This window comes from Stomoxys calcitrans, chromosome 1, assembly GCF_963082655.1.
Source record: "Stomoxys calcitrans chromosome 1, idStoCalc2.1, whole genome shotgun sequence".
NCBI classification, from domain to species: Eukaryota; Metazoa; Arthropoda; class Insecta; order Diptera; family Muscidae; genus Stomoxys; species Stomoxys calcitrans.
In genome coordinates this window covers 70907273-70926222 of record NC_081552.1, presented here as the reverse complement: position 1 = coordinate 70926222, position 18950 = coordinate 70907273, and the positions used below count along the sequence as shown (strand labels likewise).

Genomic DNA, 18950 nt, shown 5'->3' with positions numbered 1-18950 from the left:
AATACTCATGGGGTACCCAAATAATGATAACTGTAAATAATGAACTCATAGCAGCTATATCGATATATGGTCCTGTTTGGACCAAACTCGGCGCGGACGTCAAGGGGTCTAATACAATGCACTGTTCAAGACGGTAAAACAGATCATTGGTCTATATGGCAGCTAAATCGAAATATAGTCCGATCTCCACCATATTTCAAGCACGGGATAACAGTGAACAGCGCACGGGCTGGAGCCCTTAGCTCCGATTTGTGTGGTGTTCATCATCATTACGAAAAGTTTAGATGAGAGCTACCGGGCGCGTTCACAGCTTGCGGATAGTGGGAGGCTCCATATACAGAGTAGCTGTAACTGCAGTCATGGACAATCAACGGTATCGAATGGAGTTCTTTGGACCGGAACAAGCCAGTTCACATATGATGCTGGACGGGGATCGACACCCACACATACAAATGTGTTTACAAATTTGAATACGTCTGCTACGCAGCCGTTGTCATAATACTTCTAAAGGTTAGGGATCCGAATCAGCTATGCAGAAAGGACAAAAGGGTCTTGGAGATGGCATGTCACTGGGATAGACCCCTAGGTCTCAATGTTAACCCAAAGAAGTCTAAAATCTTCCTGTACACAAAGAAGATAAGGTGGGCCAATTTGATGCATCACATTTCCTCAGCAGAACGATTTCGATCTGACAAGGATAAATGATTAAAGCCGAAACATAATGAGCGCGTTGAGCATTGTTTTTGAGCGTCACATTGCAAAAATGCAACTCTGCACAAACACCAAAAAATCAACGCGGAAAAGTTAAAAAATTTTGAACTTTGACGCTTGAAAATAAGCGTCATCCTGTGCAGAGTAGTGTTTTTAGCCGTCAATGTTAAAAGTCGAATACCCTTTGCGAGTTGATCCCCAACGCGCTCATTCTGTTTCGGCCTTTAGGGGTGGTATTGGGGAGGAAACTGAACTAGGATTGTCACGCACCTCTTGGCAGGCCCCTATATTTGGTCACCTCGGCATTTTGAAACATTGTTCGGGCTTCCAAATTTCATTTCTGGTCCAATTTTCAAATTTATTTTTCCGCTGGATAGTGCTCAAAAATCCCTACAAAAAGTCCGCCAGGTTTCAGCCACTGGTTTCCGGGATACAGGAGTTTTTATTTGTTGAAATTTGGGCCGAGATTGGATTCGTATTTTGCAATTTGCGAAAGCATTTGTGATTCGATTTTCATTTTTATGTATGATTAGGATTCGTGAAAAAATGTACAACGACTTTGCCCCGACAAGTGTCCACATCTGATTATTCAGTTAAAAGTTATACAGTTTGCAAATCAAAAATTTTGAAACAGTGTATTTTTTGCATTTTTGGTCAGCAAACGAAATTTTTTAAAAATTTCAAAAATTCCAAGGCCCAGATCCCTCAAGTAGACCATGTTTTCTTTATTCTATATGTACCGTAAACCCAACCACTTAAAGGCTGGTACTACGTTTTTTTTTTGGGGAAAAATTTCCAAAACCGTTCTTTCGGTGGTTTGACAAGGTTACCACATTTTATTCTTCTGGGGTTCTTTGGCCAAAATGTTGTCATTTACATATAAAAACTAGTACGGAAGGGCAAAAGTCGGGCGGTGTGGACTGTATAATACTCTACACCTACCCTTTAAGTATAATGTGGGAGTTATATCCAATTCTGAACCTATTTTGATGGACCTCGGTGGATGTTTTCAGATGGGTTATTAAACAATTCGTATCAAATTCTATAAAGGTTACCACATTTTATTCTTCTGGGGTTCTTTAGCCAAAATGTTGCCATTTACATATAAAAACCAGTACGGAAGTGCAAAAGTCGGGCGGTGCCGACTGTATAATACCCTACACCTACCCTTTAAGTATAATGTGGGAGCTTTGATGGACCTCGGCGAATGTTTTCAGATGGGTTATTAAACATTTCGTATCAAATTTCGAGAAAATATGTTCAAACTATAATAAATACGGTTGACAAATTACAACATTATTGCAAATTATCCAAAATCTGACGAACATATATATGGGAGCTAAATCTAAATTAGAACCGATTTTGACCAAACTTCTTAGATATTGTGGTAGGCATCGTGCACAATTTTGGAAAGATTGGTCTATAAATGCGCTTGCAGTGGCTCTTGGAGTGAAAATCGGGCGTTATACATATAAGACAGCTATATCTAAATCTGAACCAATTTCTATGAAATTCACCAGTTATTTCGAAAGTCAAGAGAAACCCTTCGTGGGGGTCCGAGCCCCAAACAGAATGCTTTGTCTAAAGAAAAAACTAAAATTAAATTTATTCTAAACAAAAAATTTCAGTAACATTCTTTAAAACGACAAAATTTCATATTTATAATATTCTACAAAGACAACTTTAGCTGAAGCCGGGCCGCCTTAAAATTATTTTCCTTAAGGGCAAAATTGTTATCAAATTTTTTGTGAAAACATAATTTTAATGAAATTAAAAAAAAAAAAAAAAAAATTATGGAATTTTTCTAAAGACAACATTTCAGCGTAACATTTTAATTAAACTTTTTCTAAGACAAAATTTTTATAAATAAATATTCAATTAAAAAAATTAAATTTTAATCAAATTGTTTAAGGGCTAAATGTCGGCGAAAAACTCTCTAGAGATAACCTATCCCGAGATTATTTGAGGCTAAAAATGTTGTATTTTGAGACACTACATTTTGCATAAACAGCTTTAAAATACTTTTTATACCCTCCACCATAGGATGGGGGTATACTAATTTCGTCATTCTGTTTGTAACTACTCGAAATATTCGTCTGAGACCCCATACAGTATATATATTCTTGATCGTCGCGACATTTTATGTCGATCTAGCCATGTCCGTCCGTCTGTCTGTCAAAAGCACGCTAACTTCCGAAGGAACAAAAGCTAGCCGCTTGAAATTTTGCACAAATACTTCTTATTAGTGTAGGTCGGTCGGTATTGAAAATGGGCCATATCGGTCCATGTTTTGATATAGCTGTCGTATAAACAGATCTAGGGACTTGACTTCTTGAGCTTCTAGAGGGCGCAATTCTTATCCGATTGGAATGAAATTTTGCACGACGTGTTTTGTTATGATATCCAACAACTGTGCCAAGTATGATCAAATCGGTCCATAACCTGATATAGCTGTCATATAAACTGATCTTGGGTCTTGACTTCTTGAGCCTCTAAAGTGCGCAATTCTTATCCGATTGGAATGAAATTTTGCACGACGTGTTTTGTTAAGATATCCAACAATTGTGCAAGTATAGTTCAAATCGGTCCATAGCTGTCATATAAACCGACCATAGCTGTCATATAAACCGATCTTGGGTCTTGACTTCTTGAGCCTCTAAAGTGCGCAAATCTTATCTGATTGGAATGAAATTTTGCACTACGTGTTTTGTTATGATATCCAACAACTGTGCCAAGTATGGTTGAAATCGGTCCATAACCTGATATAGCTGTCATATAAACCGATCTTGGGTCCTGACTTCTTGAGCCTCTAGAGTGCGCAATTCTTATCCGATTGGAATGCAATTTTACACATGGTATTTTGTTATGATATCCAACAACTGTGCCATGTATGGTTCAAATCTTTTCATAACCTGATATAGCTGTCATATAAACCGATCTGGGATCTTGACTTCTTAAGCCTTTAGAGTGCGCAATTCTTATCCGATTGGAATGAAATTTTCTACGACGGATTCTCTCATCATCATACGTGTTTATTATGGTCTGAATCTGTCTATAGCCCGATACAGCTTCCATATAAATCGATCTATCTATTTTACTTCTTGAGCCCCCAAAGGGTGCAATTCTTATTCGAATTGGCTGACATTTTACACAGGTTTCCAACATATAATTTAATTGTGGTCCAAACCGGATCATATCTTGATATCGCTCTCATAGCAGAGCAAATCTTTTCTTATATCCTTTTTTGCCTAAGAAGAGATGCCGGGAAAAGAACTCGACAAATGCGATCCATGGTGGAGGGTATATAAGATTCGGCCCGGCCAAACTTAGCATGCTTTTACTTGTTTTGCGTCTAAGTTATACTGTTTTCTTGTCCCAAAGTCAATGTCCTAACCTTCGATACGATATTCTATTTATAAATGTCTAATTGCGACAAAAATGCTAATACAAATTACAACTAAAAACTTACCCATTGTAAGTTAAACTGCTTTGGCATTTATATTTTTGTTTTAGGGAAAAACATTTCTGGGTATTTATTGATTTAAGTTTTTGTTTCAAAGGTATATTATCATAAACATGTTTTAGAAACAGTTTGCAAAACAATGAAATCTTACATTTACATATATATAATCTTTTTTGTTTGTATATCAACTTACTATATAAAAAACATACACATATCAATATGGATGATTGCTTAAAAGAGAAGAATTAATAAAAAAAGAAAAAAAAACTTTGTTTTTTGATAGGGATTTTTGTCTTATTTATTTACACATCTGTAAATCATGGGAGCCGAACGATCATTTGTTGTTGTGTGACGCAATTTCACTGTGGCAAATTGTGAGGCTCTAGTGAAAGATAATTTTGTTTTTTTTTTTTTGGAAAAGAGAAATAATGTTTTTTTTTTTAATTATAAAAAAAAAAAAAACATTTGTATATACAATAACTATTAAAAGTTTACAAAATATTACATAAAATTATATATATAACAAGCTTACAAATATATAAAATTTGGAATATATATATATACGTGTGTATGTGTGCATATTTACGCACATTCTTTTGTTTTTATTAGCATTTCTCAGAGAAAACTTGTGCATTTTTATTTTAGCTTTCATACATTCTAAATGATTTTTTGTTTTTATATTAAAAATCTAATGATATATTACGATAGGCACCACCCTTGCTAAAACTAAAAAAAAAGAATGCGGGGAAAAAATAGAAAAAAGGAATATAGAAAATTAAAATTTAGCATTTAGCAACGACATGAAGACTTTTTTCTCACACACAAGATGACCAAATATGAAAAGGTTATATAAAGGATGAGTTTAAAACACAATTAATTAAAAAGAAGGAAACCCTAATTTTAAGGAAAATTAATTAAAATTAATGTGTAGTATATAATATGTATTTTTTTAACATGTATATAAATTGACTTTACAATAGAAGACTCTTTACCATAAGGTATTCAATTCATTTGTCCCAAGGAGAAATTCAATTCTCCCAGTTGGAATTTAGAGAAGGGGATTTCTGTTTCTTGCGGCCACTTCTTCTCTGAATCTCAAAACTTTTTCTTTTTTAAAAAAAGAAAACAACAATTTCTTCCCAAGTAAGAAAAAGGCGAGAATGGCCATGGGAATTGGGGAGTAACATAAAAAAATGAATAAAATAAAGAAGAAATTGGGAAATCGTAAGACTTTTCTTCATTTAGAAACAATGTCTTCATTACGGAATAAATAAAGAAACGGTGTTTAAGAATTTTTGTTCCTTACGATTAGGATTCAAGTACAGGTTTGAAATAATGAATGGAAATGGTTTCCCATTGCTCTTTTTAGAATGTCTATGCCCTCCTCCATGTCTATCAAGAAGATCTAATTGCCTATTCCCTACATCACAAGTGTTCTCAATGTTCTCCTTTATTTTTGCATTTCTGTGAAGAATTTATCATTTCCCATTTTCTTCTTTTCCCTTTACCCTTCTCCTCCTTTTCCACCTTTTGCTTTTTCTCCTCTTCCTACCACTACCGCTATCACTACCCCTCTCCTTTCACTTCATTTTATTCGATTTTACACTTTGTTCAGGTTGATCCCAAAAATCATACCATGGCCCATAGGTTTTACCATAGTGTTTATCACCGCCTCGTTCATTACTTGAGTGCATGGATTTTTGTGCACTACTCGTCGAATTTCTCTCCAAGGTCATGCTGGACATATTTGAGGATTTCACAAGACGGGTGCGTGGCAATATGGTCGCTGTGGGTGTTGACAGAACAGAATTTGTTTGATGTCTTGTCAGAGTGCTGTCACTATATCGCATCTGATTATCCTGTTGATCTTGGTAAGAGGATTTTGATGAACGATTTCTTGCCTCGGCTTCACGTTGTTGCTCTTGTTGATGACGTTCCGATTTCTTTTTGTTGCTGGCACCGCCGCCATTTGATGATGAATTGTTTTTATTAGCCGACGAATTTGCTCCTCCTCCAGCGGCATTTGATGATGAAGTTGTAGCCCTAAAAGTTTGAAATTCCATTTGATGTTCCTGCTGTAGGGCATGATGCATGGCTCGTCTATGTTTTTCATCTCTGCGCACCAAATGATCATTGATGACAATGCAATCGTAGGGATCAGAACTGGTAGACTTTATTTCGGGATCATCCGAATCATCTTCACTGGTGTAGTATTGCTTTAGAATATCCTTGCGCTTGACTGTCTTCATGATAATGCCACCACCACCACCACCGCCTCCAACCGAGTTGCCCATATTATTGTCAAAGAAGTTATTGACATCGCTCATTTTCAAGGTACCATTATCCAATTCACTCTCCCCTGCCTCACTTTCGGTGGAGGGGAACATATCTTGGGGAGGAGGATTGCGATTTTGATTTGCATTTGACATTTTGTTTTGCATTTGCTGCTGGCCATTCATGGCCATTTTCTGTTCATAGGATTTTTTGCCATTGCCATTTCCTCCGCCACTAGAGTTGCGATTATTCATGGAGCTCTGCTTCTTACTGCTGTTGTTATTGTTATTGTTACTGTTGTTGCTGCTCTCCATGGGCATGGAATGGCGATTGCTCATGCTTTCCCTATACTCCTTTTGATTGCGTTTTATGGTGCTCAGACGCTCATTTTCCCCTGGATTTTCTATGTCAATTTCAATGGTCTTCATGATTTTCATGCGTGATTTGGGAGTGAAATTATTGGCTCCACTGCGATTCAGCATGGGCTCCCTTACCATGGGAGTCAAGCCGTAGATATTCTCATCGTCATCATACATTTCCATGCTGGTAATGCTATCCTTGCGAGTAATACCACCACCGGCTCCACCGCCTCCATTGCTAACCCGCTTCACCTCCTGCGAAGAGGTGGAATGATTTGAATTGGATTTTGTCAGCGTATCGCAACTGCGTTCCATTTCTTTTTCGCTTTCCATTTTGCTGCTGGTGGTGCGATAGCCCTCATCCCTTAACTCATCCATATTGGGTGTGGCCACCAGATCGCGATGTTGCCACAACGACATGCCCGCCAATATATCCTCATGGCGCCCTCCTCCAAATTTCCAGAATGATTTGGTGCGTTTAATGCCGGCCGATGAGGCCTGCAATATCTCATCATCACTGGCTATCAAATCGTAACGCATTTTACCCGAAGTAGTGCGATTAAGGGTCTTCAGACTGCGATCATCGATTTGACTGTCAATGCTACTGCGAAAATTGCGATTCAGGGTCCAGCTGGCTACTTCACGGTTATTCGACATATGGGAGTTAGTGTCAGCCCGACGTCTATGTTGGGGGGGGGGGTGGATTTTGTTTAGCATTTTTAGAGGGGTTTGTGGCGATATTATGATTTATGATGGGCAATGTTAACATTACACATAAAATGACAGGGAAACAAATATGAAAATTAAAAAGTTTAATAAGAACAAATAAAATTAAAAAAACAAAAAATTAAGAAAGCACAAAAATTGACTATGAAAAGCTACAAACTAAACTGGGGATTAATCACAAAAAGAAGTTTATGAAATGATTCGATACCACATAACGATAAAGAAAAGGACTTAAAAGTGTTTATGAGCAGCAATAAAGTTAAAGTTCCTCTTTCAACATTCACAAATTTAAAGATAAAAATAATAAAAAAAATAGCGTCTACTTTGTCGATAAATTTTAAGCATCTTCTCTGGCTATATGGAAGGTAAAATAACTGAAAGGCATAACGATCATCGGAGGAAAAAATGCATGCATTCCATATACACATAGAAATGTAGTTAAATTAAAACGAAAGACTTAAGGAACGAACTTCAAAAGAAATAACAACTTTAATTTTCTAAATTTCTTATAATCTTTACCATAGGAATAGAACATTGTCCTTCAATTTATAATCTTCAAAATGTTGGTCTATAACCCTATAGGGCATGTACGATATTGAACGCCATGAAATTCTTCTAAGCCAATCTAGCGATGTCCGTCCGTCCGTCTGTCCGATTGTGGAAACACACGAAAATCGTTATTGAAATTCTAAATGGACTAAAACCAGTCATGTTCAGATGTAGATAATGAAAATACTGTTTAAGGTACAGTTATTATCCAATTGTCTGACATTTGAATGTGGTGTCCCGTTTTGACTTCCATTGCATATGATATGAATACAATCCACATCGGACGAATTAAATTTTATTTAATTAAATTAAAACGATACTACTTTCAATCATTGTGAGGACTGAATAATGCGTTAGAGATAAATCGAAGCAATTCCATTGTGATACCACGGTTTCGGGAGAAGTAAGCTAGCTACCAGTTCCGACCGTTGAATCAGCCAGACCGATGATCACATCCGCTAATTCAGACGAGTCTACAAAGAAATGAGAACCTAGCGAAACTATTTCTGTTCATCAGTGTGGGATACGCACACAACAAATGATCTATGGTTTTCTTTTCCTCATCATGTTCACATAAGTCTGTAGAGCTCTTTTACTTGTAACCTTTAGTCTATCAGCATGTTTCCAACAGTGACCAGTCATGGCGGAGGCTGACTTATGTTCTAGCCAACGAAGCGGTAGACCTCTAGAAATTTAATGGGTATCTGGCTGTCTCAAACCATTTTTGGCCAACGTCGCATGATGGCGGGGCCATAGAAAACAGGTGGTAAAAATCAAAAATTTCATATGCGCCAACTAAATTTTTAAAGAACTATCTTATACAAAAGATTCCAATGATTTCAAAAATGCCACCCATTAAAATTTCAGATTTTTAGTTTAGGAGATATGACCGTTCAAAGTTGACCCATTTTCGATTTTCGAAACAAACTAAATTTTTAGATGTTTGGTCCCATTTCAACTGTTGTATTTTTTTGAAAACTAGTTAAGGGATTGCTATTTTATTTTTTTTTCCAATGATGAATATACTTAATAAGCGAATAGAATTATTACAAACAAGTAAAAACGTGTTAAGTTCGGCCGTGCCGAACTTGGATACCCACCACCATGCATAAATTAACCATCCTCTTTTATACCAACTCCACTGCCATATCCATAGTAATATGCAAATGGGGGCTGGTCTGGATAATATTGGATTCAGGTCCCGAGAACTCTTATACAAGTCACAGATTCAGCAAATTCGCTTTTTATGGGATTAAGACCCTAAATTGGAAGCTATATCTAAATATAGTCTGATCTGGACCATATGCTAGTCGGATGAGGGTAGGCTTAATACAAGTCACTGGGTCAAATTCCAACGAAATCGGATAATAATTGCGGCTATTTTGGGCTTAAGGCCCTAAATCGGCAGATCGGTCTATATGGCAACTATATCTAAATATAGTCCTATCTGTACCATATTTCGGATGGTTTAATCAACTCACTGTATCAAATTTCAACGAAATCGGGTAGTAAATGCAGTTTTTATGGGCTTAAGACCCTTGATCGGCAGATCGGTCTATATGGCGGCTATATCTGAATATAGACCGATCTGAACCATATTTGAGTCGGATATTGGGAGGCTTTAATCAACTTACTATTTCAAATTTCAGCGAAATCGGATGATAATTGCTGCTTTTATGGACTTAAGACCCTAAATTAGTAGATCGGTCTATATGACAGCTATTTCTAAATATAGACCGATCTGAACCATATTTGAGTCGGCTATCGGGAGTCTTTAATCAACTTGCCATTTAAAATTTTAGCGAAATCGGATGATAATTGCGGCTTTTATGATCTTTAGGCCTTAAATCAGCAGATCGGTTTACATGACTGCTATATCTAAATATGGTCGGATCTCCGGATCGGTGTCACCGAAATAAGATAATAAATGCGCGATTTGCACCAAATTGAAGAAATATGTCGATGGGTCTTACACAACTCCCTGTCCCAAATTTCAGCAAATTCGATTATAATGTGGCTTTTATGGGCCTAAGACCCTAAATCGGCGGATCGGTCTATATGGAGGCTATATAAAGATATAGTCCGATATAGCCCATCTTCGAACTTAATCTGCTTATGGACAAAAAAAAAAGAATCTGTGCAAAGTTTCAGCTCAATATCTCTCTTTGTAAAGACTGTAGCGTGATTTCAACAGACAGGCGGACGGACATTGCTTGATTGTCTTAGATTTTTACGCTGATCAAGGATATATATACTTTATAGGGTCGGAAATGGATATTTCGATGAGTTGCCAACGGAATGACAAAATGAATATACCCCCATATTTAAATAACAAGTAAAAGCGTGCTAAGTTCGGCCGGGCCGAATCTTATATACCCTCCACCATGGATCGCATTTGTCGAGTTCTCTTCCCGGCATCTCTTCTTAGGCAAAACAGGATAAAAGAAAAGATTTGCTCTGCTATTAGAGCGACATCAAGATATGGTCCTGTTTGGACCACAATTAAATTATATGTTGGAGACCTGTGTAAATGTCAGCCAATTCGAATAAGAATTGCGCTCTTTGTGAGCTCAAAAAGTAAAATAGAGAGATCGATTTATATGGGACCTGTATCGGGCTATGGTCCGATTCAGATCATAATAAACACGTATGTTGATGGTCATGAGAGAATCCGTCGTACAAAATTTCAGGCAAATCGGATAATAATTGCGACCTCTAGAGGCTCAAGAAGTCAAGATCCTAGATCGGTTTATATGGCAGCTATATCAGGTTATGAACCTACTTGTACTTTATTTGTCATAGTTGTTGAAAGTAACAATAAAAAACGTCTTGCGAAATTTCAGCCAAATCGGATAGGAATTGCGCCCTCTAGAAGCTCAAGAAGTCAAGTCCCCAGATCTGTTTATATGACAGCTATATCAGGTTATGAACCGATTTGAACCATATTTGGCACAGTTGTTGGATATCATAACAAAATACAACGTGCTAAAATTCATTCAAATTGGATAAGAATTGCGCCCTCTAGAGGCTCAAGAAGTCAAGACCCAAGATCGGTTTATATGACAGCTATATAAGGTTATGGATCGATTTGAACCATACTTGGCACAGTTGTTGGATATCGTAACAAAACACGTCATGCTAAATTTCATTCCAATCGGATAAGAATTGCGCCTTCTAGAGGCTCAAGAAGTCAAGACCCAAGATCGGTTTATATGGCAGCTATATCAGGTTATGAACCGATTTAAACCATACTTGGCACAGTTGTTGGATATCATAACAAAACACGTCGTGCAAAATTTCATCCCAATCGGATAAGAATTGCGCACGCTAGAGGCTCGAGAAGTCAAGACCCAAGATCGGTTTATATGGCAGCTATATCAGGTTATGGACCGATTTAAACTATACTCGGCACAGTTGTTGGATATCATAGCAAAACATGTCGTGCAAAATTTCATTCCAATCGGATAAGAATTGCGCACTCTAGAGGCTCAAGAAGTCAAGACCCAAGATCGGTTTATATGGCAGCTATATCAAAACATGGACCGATATGGCCCATTTACAATACCAACCGACCTACACTAATAAGAAGTATTTGTGCAAAATTTCAAGCGGCTAGCTTTACTCCTTCGGAAGTTAGCGTGCTTTCGACAGACAGACGGACGGACGGACGGACGGACAGACGGACGGACATGGCTAGATCGACATAAAATGTCGCGACGATCAAGAATATACATACTTTATGGGGTCTCAGACGAATATTTCGAGTAGTTACAAACAGAATGACGAAATTAGTATACCCCCCATCTTATGGTGGAGGGTATAAAAATTACACCAATTTAATGAAATGCTACAAAAATAATTGTCTTCGAATAAATTTCAAATATCGGTCAAAATAACCGGTTAGTCTTTCTAGTGGTAACGATTTTCGATGGCAGCGTACATCATGCATGTTTTTTGAAATCTCGTCTAGCTCTTTATCCACAATCATGCAAATCGGTGTAGTAGATAAAAAGTTATAGCCACTTCAAGGTTTGAGAAGTGGAAAGTGGTCATCTTTGGCACTCTGTTTCTCACCCTGTATTAAACATATAGACAAGTAAGGTTTTCCTGAAAGCCTATGTCCTCCTCTACAAATGCCTAAAACGTTTTATTACCGCTTAGATCGACAGGTAAAAAGTTGTGGACTTATTTCCAATTTGTTCGCCGTTTGTCCTACTGTGCGTCGTCTACATAGCAGACCGGTTCAAACCCTTCTTCAGTAAGGAGCCGTAGTAGGCCACTTATAACGTTCCACATAGTAGTTGCAATAATATGCGTCGATTCAAGACCTCAAAGATACAATTCCTGAGCCTTTCGAGGACTAGGGCATTCACTTTGCGATTTGGTTATGGAAAAATTCATAAAAAAGATATGATTCTGTAAGCGTGGTCGTCGTGGTGTATATTTGCTGATTTTCTTTGTCATATACCTTACACTTTATTAAGAAAGAACATTGAATTTTTTTTGAATACCGAAATAACACTTCTTAATGGAGAAATCTTTATTTGCCTTAATAAAGAGACTTCTACAAACATTTCTCAGACCAATCAGTTCTGTGGACCATCTTGACGTTTGAGATTTGGTTTGGTTTCAGTCTGCATGTAGACTTAAGAGAGTCATTTAGTGCGTTTCTAACCCCCTTGATCATTCGACCTATTCAGGTCTACAAGAGATGGTGTGTAGAATGTTTGTCTATGCATATCTTAATCTACCTTCCTTCTGTTTAGCGGAGAGAATTTGTCTGTAGTATATTCCCTAAGCCTTGTTTGCACTTTAAATGATGTTTTTTCATGTTGCTGTGGCACGGCTCGTTCTCTGGGCGCTGGACACTAGCGATAAGAAGAATTCCTCCTCAGATGCTTTCGAAGTGAGTTTCCTTCCCTACCGATAGTGCACACCATCAACACAAATATTGTCGGGGGCTTCCTAAACGCGTTCGATCAAGGTAGGGAGGTTTCCCGTTTTCAGCAATCGGCCAGGTTTTACCGATGTAGATAATTGTTCCTCAGGAAGGCTTCAGCAACAACTGTTGTGTCTTCATTGAGTTTCCAAACCAACGCTTTGGAAACGGTATGGATTCGTTTCACATCAGCCTCACTCAATCTACCAAGATTGGGATTGCAGTCCCATTCTCCCATGTATGGATTCGGTATCTGAAGGTTTCATTGGTATCCATGCGTGTGCCAAGCTGAACTTTGACATCCCAACGCTTTTAGTTTGAATATGTTCCGATGCCAACCTGCGTCGCCACAATCTGAATAAGTCCCTGGAAAAATTTCGTGAACACGACATAGTATACCGACGACACAGTGGGAAAAATCAAAAAGAAAACAAGTAAAAGCATTGTAAGTTCGGCCGGGTCGAATCTAATATACCCTCCACAATGGATCGCATTTGTCGTTTGTTTACCGAAAAAAGAAAAGAACACGAGTTCTTTTCTTTTTTCGGTAAACAAAGGATAAAATAAAAGAATTGCTATGCTAATGGAATTGAATGTTGGAGACCATAGTAGAAGTCATTGTATAAAATTTCAGCCAAATCGAATAAGACTAGTAAAAATATGTCATGTGAGAGCGTGTAGAAATATCTCTCTGAAATTTGAAATCGTTAGAACTGAGGTGTTAGCGAGATCGTGTGCAAATCTTCAGGTTTCAAAGAAATTCTAAGAAAAAAAAGTAAAAGCGTGCTAAGTTCGGCCGGGCCGAATCTTATATACCCTCCACCATGGAGCGCATTTGTCGAGATCTTTTCCCGACATCTCTTCTTAGGCGAAAAATGATATAAGAAAAGATTTGCTCTGCTATTAGAACGATATCAAGATATGGTCTGGTTTAGACCACAATTAAATTATATGTTGGAGACCTGTGTAAAATGTCAGCCAATTCGAATAAGAATTGCGCCCTTTGGGGGCTCAAGAAGTAGAATAGAGAGATCGATTTATATGGAAACTGTATCGGGCAATAGACCGATTCAGACCATAATAAACGTATGTTGATGGTCATGAGAGGATCCGTTGTACAAAATTTCAGGCAAATCGGATAATAATTGCGACCTCTAGAGGTCAAGAAGTCAAGATCCCAGATCGGTTTATATGGCAGCTATATCAGGTTATGAACCGATTTGAATCATACTTAGCATAGTTGTTGGATATCATAACAAAACACGTCGTGCAAAATTTCATGCCAATCGGGTAAGAATTGCGCCCTCTAGAGGCTCATGAAGTCAAGACCCAAGACCGGTTTATATGGCAGCTATACCAGGTTACGGACCGATTTGAACCATACTTAACACAGTTGTTAGAAGTGATACTAAAACTCTATGTGCAAAATTTCACTCCAATCGGATAAGAATTGCGCCCTCTAGAGGCTCAAGAAGTCAAGACCCAAGATCGGTTTATATGGCAGCTATATCAAAACATGGACCGATATGGACCATTTACAATACCAACCGACCTACACTCATAAAAAGTATTTGTGCAAAATTTCGAGCTGGTAGCTTTACTCCTTCGGAAGTTAGCGTGCTTTCAACAGACAGACGGACGGACGGACGGACAGACGGACGGACATGGCTAGATCGACATAAAATGTCGCGACGATCAAGAATATATATACTTTATGGGGTCTCAGACGAATATTTACATTCTGTAGTTACAAACAGAATGACGAAATTAGTATACCCCCCATCCTATGGTAGAGGGTATAAAAACATCTACAATTTGTCCTCATTACAAACGAAAACGGAAAAAATTAAGGTATAAATGCAAGTAAATACTTTTTTGATCAAAAAATCCAAATCTTATATATTATAAGTAAAAGCGTGCTAAGTTCGGCCGGGACGAATCTTAGGAACCCACCACCTTGGATTCTGCTAAAAATGTATACAAAATAAATTTAGTTGAGTTGGGCATCGGGATCGAGAGACCGGTTTACATGGGAGCTATATCAGGTTATAGACCGATTTGGAACGTACTTGGCACAAGTGGTTGCAAGTCATAACAAAACAATACACGATAAATTTCATCCAAATCGGATAAAAATTGCGCCTTCCAGGGTCTTAAGAAGTCAAATCTGGAGATCGGTTTATATGGGTGTTATATCCGGTTATAAACCGATTTGGACCGTACTTGGCACAGTTATTGAAAGTCATAACGGAACATCACGTGCAAAATTTCAGCCAAATCGGACAAAAAATGCGGCTTGTAAGGGCTCAAGAAGTCAAATCGGAATCTAAACCGATATCGCCCATTTGTAATCCCGAATAACCCACATGAACATTAAGTATGTGAAAAATTTCAAGCGGCTAGCTTTACGAATTTGACCGCTATCGTGATTTTGACAGACGGACGGACATGGCTAGATCGATTCAGAAGGTCGAGACGATCTAGAAATTGAAAGGTATTTAAGAGAAGAAAAAGTATTTTTTATCCTATTGTGGGACCAAGAGTTTGGAGGACCACCCCCCACACAAAACACCCCCCAAACAGGACTTATTTACTGACCGTTGCAATATGTAACTCAAATAAAAGCTATTTGAGTGTAGAATACAAATTTGACATCCAAATGTGAGACCAAGTTTTGGGGGGGGGGGGCGCCCCTCCCCTAAAACACCCTTCAGTGAGGACAAATTTACGACCATGGGGCTCAAAAGAAAGGGCTATGGGAGTAGAAGACGTATCTGATATAAATATTCAAGAAAAAGTGTCAATGGGGCCATTCCGATTTTGGGCCACTGGCAATATGGGTTTGAAATAAATGATATTTGATAGTAGAGCACAATGCTGATATTTTTTCAAGGCTAAGTGTTTGGGGACCACCCCACTTCACAAAACACCACTAAATCGGCAATGTGGGACTCAAATGAAAGGTATTGTCGAGAAGATAATCACTTTCACAACCAAGTTTCTGGGTGTCTATCCCTTTCCCAAAACATCCCATAAACAGGAATTATTTACTGGCCATGGTAATATGGGCTCAAATAAAAGGTATTTGTAACACAGCCTTTACCGACTATGGCAATGTGTGGCTCAAATGAATGGTATTTGAGATTAGAAAAAGATTTGATATCAACTTTGGAGCCAAGTGTTTGGGGACACCTCATCCCATAAATTCCACTTAAACCAATGGCAATATGGGGTTTAAAAAACGGTATATTTGAGATGAGAGCACGATGCTGATATTTTTTTCAGGGCTAAGTGTCTGGAGGACCTCCCTATCCACAAAACTTCCGATTTATTGGTGCAATATGGGGCTGAAATGGAAGGTATTTGGGAGTAGAGCAAGAAAGCAAGAAGCACGTTTCTGAGGGCCACATCACCTCCTTAACCCACCAACCCACGAAGGTCTGCAGGGTCTTCCCACTCTCTAAATCCCCGTGAGAATATCGGGCTGTAATAAAGTCTTTTGAGAATGGAGTACATCTAACAACCAAACTTAAACCCCGTGAGAATATCGGGCTGTAATAAAGTCTTTTGAGAATGGAGTACAACCAAAACTTTAATGACCCTAAACCCTCCGAACGAATTCATAGACCGTTTACCATAGAATAGAGCATTTATATTGTAATACTGTTAGTCATATACCATTTTTGTAGCATGATATTTCACTAAAAGCTCTTTAATTGTCGAAAATAAATATAATAAAAGTATAATTTTGTTCCGTATAACGTAAAAGAAGGCGCAGTGGAGCGGGCCCGGTTCGGCTAGTCATGCATAAAAATGAAAATCGAACCACAAATGCATTCGTAAATTGCAAAATACGAAGCCAATCTCGGCCAAAATTGCAACAAATAAAAATTAAAACTCTTATATCCCCCAAATCAGAGCTACATTGAACATCTCAAGCGGACTTTTTTTGTAAATCGGACCATAAATGAAAATTTGGCAGCCCGAAAAATTTTTAGAAATACCAAGGTGACCAACATCAGGGGCCTGCCGAAAGACGAACGGACGACATTATACTTTGAAATTTTGCACACGATCTCGCTAAGAAATCTCAGATATAACCATTCCAAATTTCAAAGAGATATCTTAACCCGTTCTCATACGACATATTGCTAACTAGTTATTTTTTTCGATTTTCTCCCACTGTGCGACAGTCCATCGACTATCTCACTCTACATAAAGAAGCTGTCGATTGGGACTTTAGCAAAGATCTTGGACTCACCATACTATTGTCCGGCTTAGTTCTCTTGGAGATGGGTTATGGAATCGCAGTCATTTGGATAACTGTTGTACCGTTGCTGAAGTAGGCAATGGAACGTTCGTGGAAGCTTGCCGGCTTTTATTCCCTGAGCCCATTTAAGGGCGCTCCACCTTATTGACCAGTCTTAGGGTCCTCTGCTTTTGAGGATATAAATATTGCACCGTTGAGAAAAAAATACTCAACAAAACAAACCCAAAAGGTTTACTTGAAGTTTTTAAAAATAAAACGAATTAAAAACGGTATTTTAAAATTAAAATGGGACTAAACTTCTTGACAGTTCTAAAAAGGAAATCTTTCAAAAATCGGTGGATCCCAAGAATCTGACCAATAAGTGGAAGTTCCCTTAAATGGGTTCAGGGAAACTTCAGCGAACGTTGCATTGCCTAATTCTGCAACGGTACAGCAGTCATCCAAATGACTGCGCTCCATAACCCATCCCCAAGAGAACTAACGCAAACAATAGTATTGTGTGACCAAGAACTTTGCTAAAGTTTCTATCGACAGCTTGTTAATGTAGAGTGTGGTTGCCTATGGACTGTCAAGGGTATCCTACGACATCCTAACGAAATTTTTCCAGGCCCTCCTTCAGATTGTGGCAACGCAGGGTGGCATCGGAACCTATTTAAACTAAAAACATTCCGGGTTAACGTTTATCTAACATGTATCGTTGCATCATTCAGACACCGAATCTATACTTGGTAGACAAGGGACTGCGATCCCAAACTCTCAACTACCGACTGGAAGCTTGGTAAATTGGGTGAGGCTGATGCGAAACGGAGATATAGACCGCGAAGACCTCAACAAGTTTAAGGGAGTTCTGCCTTACAGATTCAACAAGGTGAGACCCAGGGTGTATAGAAGCGTTGGCTTAGAAGACGACACGTCAGTTGTTGCTGAAGCCTTTCTGGGGAATTATTATCTAACAGTTCTATAAAGAGAATCTGACAAATAAACTTATTTTAAACCTACATTAAGTTTTTTTAAATACTGGTGTAAGATTTCTAAAACTTTGAGGGCTCTTAAATATTTAAAGCATTTTGTATAAGTCTATTTTGTACTAAACTTTCAAGTCCTTTTCATTTACGATGACATACAAAGTCTACACATTCACAGCCTTAATATGTAAGCTTACCGTATGGGTACACGACTAGTTGGCTGTTCATCATCTGAATAGTCCACTTCTGGTTGTGGGGGTGGCTCATTGGCAAAACCACTATCGTTGCTGCTATGCAACGAAGTTTTGGCAGCAGCAGCCGGTTTCATTTGATTCATAGAAGATTGCTGAATTAGAAAGAGATACAAGGATAATGATGTTTAAGATTAATATAGAAAAGAAAGTTCGCTGGAATTCCAAGGGGTAAGACTCTTTGGCTTAGCCCATTTTTGAATGACCCTGTGATATACATACATGATTAATTTGATTGCCATTCTGTAATTTTTGCTTGCGTCTTTCAATGGCCATTTGACTGCCATTGGGAGCACAAAAACTTTGCGATGAATTCAGCATTCGTGAACCATTTGCCACCGAAGGCACTGGTGCTGGCAATGTGGGAGGAGGACCCGGACGAGGATTTCCAGATGTAGAGGGACGATACTAAAAAAAGAATTTGATTCTCTTTACCAATTAAA

At 38.2% G+C, this 18950-nt stretch overlaps 1 protein-coding gene across 5 annotated transcripts in view; it reads right to left on the bottom strand.

Annotated features, from left to right (window-relative positions):
* Window positions 1–5405: 5405 nt before the first annotated feature.
* The window catches only part of LOC106090278 (uncharacterized protein DDB_G0287625), a 214353-nt gene continuing 200808 nt past the window's right edge, over window positions 5406–18950 (bottom strand). For all 5 annotated transcript variants that reach the window (XM_059369867.1, XM_059369873.1, XM_059369879.1 and 2 more), the window contains 3 exons: window positions 18730–18915; window positions 18454–18602; window positions 5406–7489 (listed from right to left, as the gene is read on the bottom strand). In XM_059369867.1, coding sequence (XP_059225850.1) covers window positions 5755–7489; window positions 18454–18602; window positions 18730–18915 — 2070 coding nt within the window. In that variant the 3' untranslated portion in view covers window positions 5406–5754. The remainder of the gene's footprint in view (window positions 7490–18453; window positions 18603–18729; window positions 18916–18950) is intronic.